Source organism: Emydura macquarii, unplaced genomic scaffold (assembly GCF_026122565.2).
Source record: "Emydura macquarii macquarii isolate MOO-44397 ecotype Brisbane River unplaced genomic scaffold, CSIRO-AGI_Emac_v2 contig_3517, whole genome shotgun sequence".
Classification (NCBI taxonomy): Eukaryota; Metazoa; Chordata; order Testudines; family Chelidae; genus Emydura; species Emydura macquarii.
The window spans coordinates 233,322-241,147 of record NW_027133654.1 but is presented as its reverse complement, the minus strand read 5'-3'; the positions used below and the strand labels follow the sequence as shown (position 1 = coordinate 241,147).

The window sequence follows — 7,826 nt, the reverse complement described above, 5'->3', positions numbered from 1 at the left end:
CGTCTGGCCGGGGTCAGGCTGCGGCTGCGGGACGCTAGGCTGCTAATGAGAGGGGAAGCAGCGGCTGGTTGGACGGAGGCGCACAGCAGTGTGGGGGCCATGCCCACGGGGTTCTGGGGTGTCTCAGCCCCTCCTCGGGCGCCACACTGCTCGCTGCTGCACCCCTGCGGTGCAGACGTCCCCCGTGTGCCTGGGGGTGCCTGACAATGACAATCCAGGGACCGGCGGACCCAGCTGATGGCCCTTCCCTGATGACTGGGGGGCCGGAGCCCGCCCGGACTCGGAACCGGCTGCACAGAGTCCCCGGGTGCGCAGCACAGCGGCAGCAGGACGAGTCCCGTCCGCCCTCGCTCCTAGACAGGCAGCGCAGCGCAGACTACACGTCCCAGCCTGCAACGCTCCGACTCGCCACCCGCCGCACGGCCGGCCGGCGCCGCACAGCATGCTGGGACGGGTAGTCTCTCACTCTGTCCCCAGGCAGCGCGCTCTGGACTCGCGTCGCCTGGGCCAGCGGGAGGCGGGGTCTTCTCGAGGCGAAGGGGGGAGGAGTCCAGCCTCGCCCCGCCCCGCCCCACCCCACAGCAGCGCGCGCGCTGCTTGAAAGTGCTCTGGCGAACGCGGGCGGCCTGGAGGATCCCGCGCGCCGCGGCTGAACGGATGGAGCCGGCTCGGCCGGAAAGGACCGTCTCGCGGCTTCCCCGCCTCCCAACGCCCCCAGGTGCTGAGGGCGGGGGGAGCCGTTGATGGGGGAGGGGAGGCGGCGCCCGTTCCGCGGGGGTGGGGGGAGGCCTGGGCTCGCCCAGGGCTAACGACGAAAGGGGCCAACGGGGCCTGGCTCTGCCCGGGGCCGGGATCGAGGGCTCCGCACGGGCGCCGGCTTTATCAGCCTGGCCGCAGTTCCCGGGCCGGTGGCGGCCCGTTATGGGCGGCGGGAGCTCAGATCTCCCTGCCCTGCCCAGCGGGTCCTGCCCTGGTCCCGCTCCCAGCCCCTGGTGCTTTACTTTCCCGCGCTCAGCCCCAGCCGGTCTGCTCCTCGGATCCGATGGGCTGGGCCTCGTGCAAAGACTGACTGACACCTCACGCTGCAGCGGGCGAGCAGAACCTCTTTTATGTCGCCTCTTCCTCTTTTCCCGATTCCAGTCTAAGCAGAACCATGGGCATCCACGGCCTGCTCCAGTTTATCAAAGAGGCAGCTGAACCCACTCACGTGAAGAAATACAGAGGGCAAGCCGTAGCTGTGGATACTTACTGCTGGCTGCATAAAGGAGCCTATGCTTGTGCTGAAAAACTAGCCAAAGGAGAACCCACTGACCAGTAAGCTTTCAAAAACGAACTTATTTTTCTGAGTTTCTTGGCCCTTTTTGCAAACTAAAGGGACGCACTGCCAACTTGAAACTGCTTTTAACTCTTATTTTTGAAAAACTGACTAGGTTTCTTGTGCTACAGCTGACGTTGGCTCCCCCCTGCCAATTTCTGTGTCTTTATAATCATGTACAAATGGGGAAATAACAAAACTGAGTCTACATATACAAATTGTCAGATACTGATAATAAGATTCCGCACCCCCCCCCCACACACACACATTATTGGGTGTTACCTGTATCATGAGTAAGTTTTAAAAAAACAGACAGGAGAGGTTTTTTCAATATGCATATAAGGTATAAGTTATAAGGTACTGTATGCAAAATGAAAAGTGTTCCAGCTATAATACAGCATGTGCCACTGGAAGGTCCTGTAGTACAAAAATAACTGCTCATAAACAATGTTATGTGACAGAATGACAAGTAATTCTGGCACTTTGTATTGTGAATGAGATCAATCTCTTCCTGCAGAAAAATACACTGCATAACATATATTATTTATTATTATACATTGTTCATTGCTCATAATGAATCCCAGAGAAATATGCCTGCTTTTGAATTTTGTTACAAGATTCACAAACCTGGGAAAGTTGGAGGAAACCTTTTGTTTTAGGCTGAAAAACCTATTAGATTAAGTGATTTATTTTTTTTTTACTGTAATTTAGTCAAAACTAAGCAGTTTGAGCTAATCTTGATTTATTTTGGGTGTTAGTTAAACCTCTGATTAACAGCGAAATAGAGGGCTTGGGTGGTCTTTGCAAATTTACATGAACTGAAACTGGGGATGGAAGATTTACATGAAATCCCTTTGAACCAAAAATTGCTGAGTTTTAGACAGCTGCTACCCACTTTCCAAGCCAATCGGGATTTCCCAGGGTTCTGAGGACTGGGGTATTTCAGACCTTTAGGGAATGCGGGATGCTGATTGACTGGAGAAGTGGTAATGATTACATTGAACTTTAGAGTGCTGGAAACCAAATTAATTTTTTCATAAATGGACTTACCCACTTCCATAAGCATATGATCATTAATACCAGGTTTGCATTTGAAGTAGAATGCAACCTTGATGAAAGTGAAGGTAAAGGAATATCTGTTCTCTGTCATACTATGTGACCTATCCCTCTTTCATAAATGGTGAATGTTATAGCATTTTCTTTTGGTGTAATTTTTGCAGCTTTCCATTCAGCTTTTCCAGTGTCTAACTCACTGTAAGAAGTGTTTCTTGCTATTTCACTGTAAAAGCTATTTTCACTGTAAAATGCCCCTATTGTCCCACATTATGTGTTAGAAAAAACTGTGGTCAGTTAACACCTGAAAAATATTAGATGACTGTCAAAAATGTGTAATGCACTTTTAATAATATAGCCTTCAGTGCTGTGTAAAGGTTGTCACTTTTCAGCGACAGGCAGCTATATTTGTAATAGTGAAATGACCACTGTATACACATACTGGATCAAATTGTACATTTCGATAGAAATACCAAGGTAAGGAGATCAGAGGACCAAAGAAACATGGGAAGGTTGACCTTGGAATCTCTTACAAATCTTTTTCTCTAGAAAAGATGGGCTTGGGGAGCAGTGAAGGTGGGTTGTCCCTTCTGGGCTGCTGCTTTGTCCTCCCTTCCATCTGAGGGCACTGTTTGCAGTTGTGCTACTGGCAAGCTCATACCCTGCTCTTGATCCTAACCTCTCCTTTCTCTGGGAGTGGGTGGATATAGGCGCAGATTGCTGCTTCACATAGTTGTAGTTTCAGTGCAGGCATCCCAGTATTTATGCACAATCTAGAGTGACGGGTGGATAGTGACGCACACAGATGGTTGTCTTCCATCACCCCTTAATCACCATAAAGCTCCAACAGAGTCATCCACAGAGTTTCAGGAAAGGAAAATGCAACATGCATCCCCCTCTCCGTTTGTCTGATCATCATGTACTCAGTTCACAGATGTCAGGGAGATTATCTATCTGTGCTATAGTTTATAAAATGCTTTAAAATGCAGTGAAGTCTAACTTATTCTTTGGACACACAATGATTCGTATGGAAGAGTAAATAGCATAGCAGACAATGGTGTACATAGTGGACTGCTCTTCACTGGAGACAGGAGATGAAAAGGACTCACTCCTTCAGAGTAAAAATGTGTGGATGTTCTGTGCTTCCTTTTTTTCAAAAAAAGAGCGTATAACCCACTGACAACTTTGAGTCCTAATTATCATCAACTTATGTTTGTTTTTTCTGCAAGTTAGAAATATGTGGTAGCCTTAAGCAAGTGAATGTTTTACGTTTGTAAAATGAATATATATATATATATTCTTACAGATATGTAGTCTTCTGCATGAAACTTGTTGATATGCTCTTGTCATTTGGGATCAAGCCAATTCTAGTATTTGATGGATGTACCCTGCCTTCTAAAAAGGAAGTGGAAAAGGCTCGAAGAGAGTAAGTAATTATCAACTTCCAAACAATTTATATTGGCTATGTGCGTAATGCTTCATTTTTTAAAACTGTGATAATTTCACTGTGCTTTTCAAAGATTGCTTTAGTTTCCACACACATAATGTGATGTGGTGATTATTCTAGCACTGAACCCCAAAATACTGTTAGTGACAGTTTTGGGTGTTTAGAATAGAACTGCACTTTAAAAACTGCAAATCTTTTATAAATGGGGGGGGGGGGGGAAACAGATATTTTGAGCAATAGCTTCTCAGTAATTTATAATCTGAAATACCTTGTGTAGTTATACCTCTGATTTGTCCAATCAGATCAGAACTGTAGAAGTAGTTGTTGCCACTATGTGTAATTGATTATTATTATTGATGGATCAACAGGATGGTATACAATCTGCATTACATTAATTTTGGATCAGGCCTGGGTTTCGGATTCAGGTTCTGGTTTGATCATGCTGATATCTTGTGAGCTGATAATTTTTTGTCCTATATTTTTGCAAATATTGCTAGGTTAGCTATTCTCATTGTACACTCTGATAGTGTCTAGGAGCTATAGTCATGGACCAGGACCCCATTGTGCTGCTACATACTGTTCAAATGCAGAACAAACAGATGGTCCCTGCCCCAAAGAGTGTTAAATCTCAAGAGGTCTTGGCCTCCTCAAATCTGGAAAATAGTCAATTTGTGGTATTGGACTCAGTCTGGAAGCAAACACAATTCCCTCACAAACCTCTTGTGTCAAGCATTTTTATTCTTCTTTAAAACTATCCTAAAAACACACTTCTTCTGCCCTACTTTTCACTGTTCACCTCAGCTCCTGTGTTGTATGCTCCTTTTTCAGTCTCTACTTCAGTGTATTACTATTTATAAGCATCACAGAATGACGCTCATTATTTGTATCAGTTTGCACTCCTTTTTCCTACTCCCTTTCGTATCTTCATGTTCTTTGTGTAACATAGTTTGACCTCTTTGGAGAAGGAAACACGTCCATCTTAATTCTTCATAAAGTATCATGCAAAACTATGGTATTATGTCAGTATTGAATAATATTGTATCGAGGGAGATGGATTTTTTGTTTTTTTGTTTTACCTTGCAGGAAACGACAGGCCAATCTTCTGAAGGGGAAACAATTGCTTCGTGAGGGGAAGTTATCAGAAGCCAGAGACTGTTTTGGGCGCAGTGTTAATGTTACCCATGCTATGGCTCATGAAGTTATTAAAGTAAGTTGCTAATTATATCTATTGTAGATTTGCAAATTACATTTATAGTTTTTGTTAGCTGCTTCTCCTCTATGTTTATACCTTGCTCATTGCTATTCCTTGCCCATATTTACATGATACTTGGCTCTCACATTATAACCATATAATATGCCCAGAGATATGTGTTAGGCACATTTTTGTCTATTCAGTATAGCTGACCGATAAATCTACCATATTCATCTCTGCTTTTCATTATGTCAGACTTCTTTTAATTGGCATGTGGTAGTCATTCACAGATATCTTTCAGAAGGGTAGCCATGTTGGTCTGTATACAGCAAAAACAACAAGAGTCCTGTAGCACCTTAAAGACTAACACATTTCTGTGGGCATAAGCTTTCGTGGGCTGCAACCCACTTTGTCGGATGCATCTGGGTTGCAGCTCATGAACGATGCCCACAGAAATGTGTTAGTCTTTAAGGTGCTACAGGACTCTCGTTGTTTTTACAGATATCTTTGCAATTCTAACTAAACCGTTGTGTGTCCTCTTGCATTTGATATACAGCATAAATCAGTGATACTCGGACCTCAGTGGTTCAGGAGCCAAATTAACGATCATTGTTTTATTTGTAATACTATATATTCATGTATATACAGTATGGCGGGAAATATTTAGTTTATACGGTAGGGAACCTCAGAGTTACAAACACCAGAGTTATGAACTGACCAACTGCATACCTCATTTGGAACCAGAAGTATGCAATCAGACAGAAGTAGAGACAAAAAAACCCCACACAAATACAGTACAATACTGTGTTAAACTTAAGTAATTTATATCTTTTTTTTTTTTTTTTAACAAGGTAAGGAAACTTTCTGTGATTGTTTCATTTAAATTAAGATGGTTAAAAGCAACATTTTTTTTTCTGCATAGTAAAGTTTCGAAGCTGTATTAAGTCAATCTTCAGTTGTAATCTTTTGAAAGAATAGCCATAACGTTTTGTTCAGAATTACGAATAACCTCCATTCCTAAGTTGTTTGTAACTCTGAGGGGTGGGTGGGTGTCTGTGTGTTGTTCTCACAGCAAAATGACTGACCATGTATTACTTTATCAACTACAATTAGTTAATAACTTAGTAAAAGCATCCTGGTTGGGATAATAACTTAGATTGTGTGATTTAATTATTAACCAATGTTTTAATATCATGTGATGCAAATAAGCCACAGGAGACACATAAGAGACTTGCAGCTCAGGAGCCTCAGTCTGAGTATCACTGGCATAAATAAATGACATAGGGATGAAATAGTACAGTTTTTTCATTTTTTGTTGTTAGCAAACACTTGTAGATAGGAACATTATGGATCACTTAAAAAATGGCCCAGGAAATCAAACTTTTGAAATTATCAGTCATAGAAGAGTTTTATCAAACAGTCTTATATTTGCCCAGATGCTCTTTTTTGAACCAAAAAAAATGGTTGGAATTGAAGCATAAACAGTTGTGCTCGGATCCAATGAATGTGGATAGTGTTGGAGGCCACTAGGAAAGGTTATTTATACACAAATGTTTTGGGTTTGTTTGGTTTTTTTTTTTTTTTTTTTTTTATTTTCAATTGAAATGATTTATTTTTAAACTTTAATGGCTTCTTCAAATGGGTTTGCATGGGTGGAGCCCCATTGATTTCAATGGGCAGTGTCCCAACATAGTGATTTGCAAGATTGGGTTTTTAGACAGTAAGTTTTTTGTAGTATTGACTGTTGTTACTATATGTTTACACAGGGTAAAATTTTCAAAACTGCCTAACTTCCATTTTCAAAAGTGACGTGGGAGCCTAACTGTCATTGAAAGTCAATAGGCTCCTAAGTGCTTAAGTCATTTTTGCAAATGCAGATTACTAAGTCATTTAGGCACTTTTGAAAATTGTATACACAATCCCTAGCAAAATAAGACCTAAATCTGGATGAAGCCTAGATGCTGCTGCAGTCCAGTAATAATAGTGTTGAGTTCTTACATTGTTCACACTTCGTTTGTGTACAGGCTGCCCGGGCTCGAGGAGTTGATTGTGTTGTTGCTCCATATGAAGCTGATGCTCAGTTGGCCTATCTTAATAAGACTGGCATAGTACAAGCTATAATCACCGAGGACTCCGATCTTCTGGCTTTTGGGTGTAAAAAGGTAATGAAAATTATAAATAGCTCTTACATCTCACGTTACATCTTCAAAGCATTGTACAAACTAATTGTCCATACACCCTTGTGAAGTGTACGTAATGTAATGTGTGTAATACAGTTATTGTCTTGTCACAGATAGGGAAACTGAGACACAGAGTTTAAGGGTCAAATTAAATCTTTTTGTTTCTCCATTAAGTGCCACAAACTAATACATACCTATTTTAGTAGTGCTCACAATGTAGTATGTGCTTTCCAAACAGATAAAGCAAAATACCTGCCCCAAAGGTGATCATATTCTTTAAAATGAACGCAAACAAACAAAAACCAACACTCTCCCATCATTACAGTGTTAATGCATGTCCATATTCTAGAAGCAGGAATCTGCAAATAGATGTACTCAGATGCCACTGCTGGGTCAGGAAGCATACACACAACTTTTTGACAACAACCCTGACTCTTAGAACCTATCCCAGAATATCCTATCCATGGTTTTTTTGCAGAAGGTCTGTGTAGAAGCCTCTGCTTTGTTCCCTGATTCCTTTCAAAACATTCTTCCTACTGGCTGTAGAGTTTCTGGCAGTCACCTCTGATCACTGCCTCTAGAACTTAAGGGTCTTCTGAGAGCAAGTGCAATAGGCAAGGCAAACACCACAAGCTAATA

The 7,826-nt window shown here is 42.4% G+C and overlaps 1 protein-coding gene across 2 annotated transcripts in view; it reads left to right on the top strand.

The window, feature by feature from the left end:
* Window positions 1-585: 585 nt before the first annotated feature.
* EXO1 (exonuclease 1) overlaps window positions 586-7,826 on the top strand; it is a 34,564-nt gene continuing 27,323 nt past the window's right edge. For both annotated transcript variants that reach the window (XM_067535753.1, XM_067535752.1), the window contains exons 1-5: window positions 586-718; window positions 1,141-1,314; window positions 3,675-3,794; window positions 4,899-5,022; window positions 7,032-7,169. In XM_067535753.1, coding sequence (XP_067391854.1) covers window positions 1,154-1,314; window positions 3,675-3,794; window positions 4,899-5,022; window positions 7,032-7,169 — 543 coding nt within the window. In that variant the 5' untranslated portion in view covers window positions 586-718; window positions 1,141-1,153. The remainder of the gene's footprint in view (window positions 719-1,140; window positions 1,315-3,674; window positions 3,795-4,898; window positions 5,023-7,031; window positions 7,170-7,826) is intronic.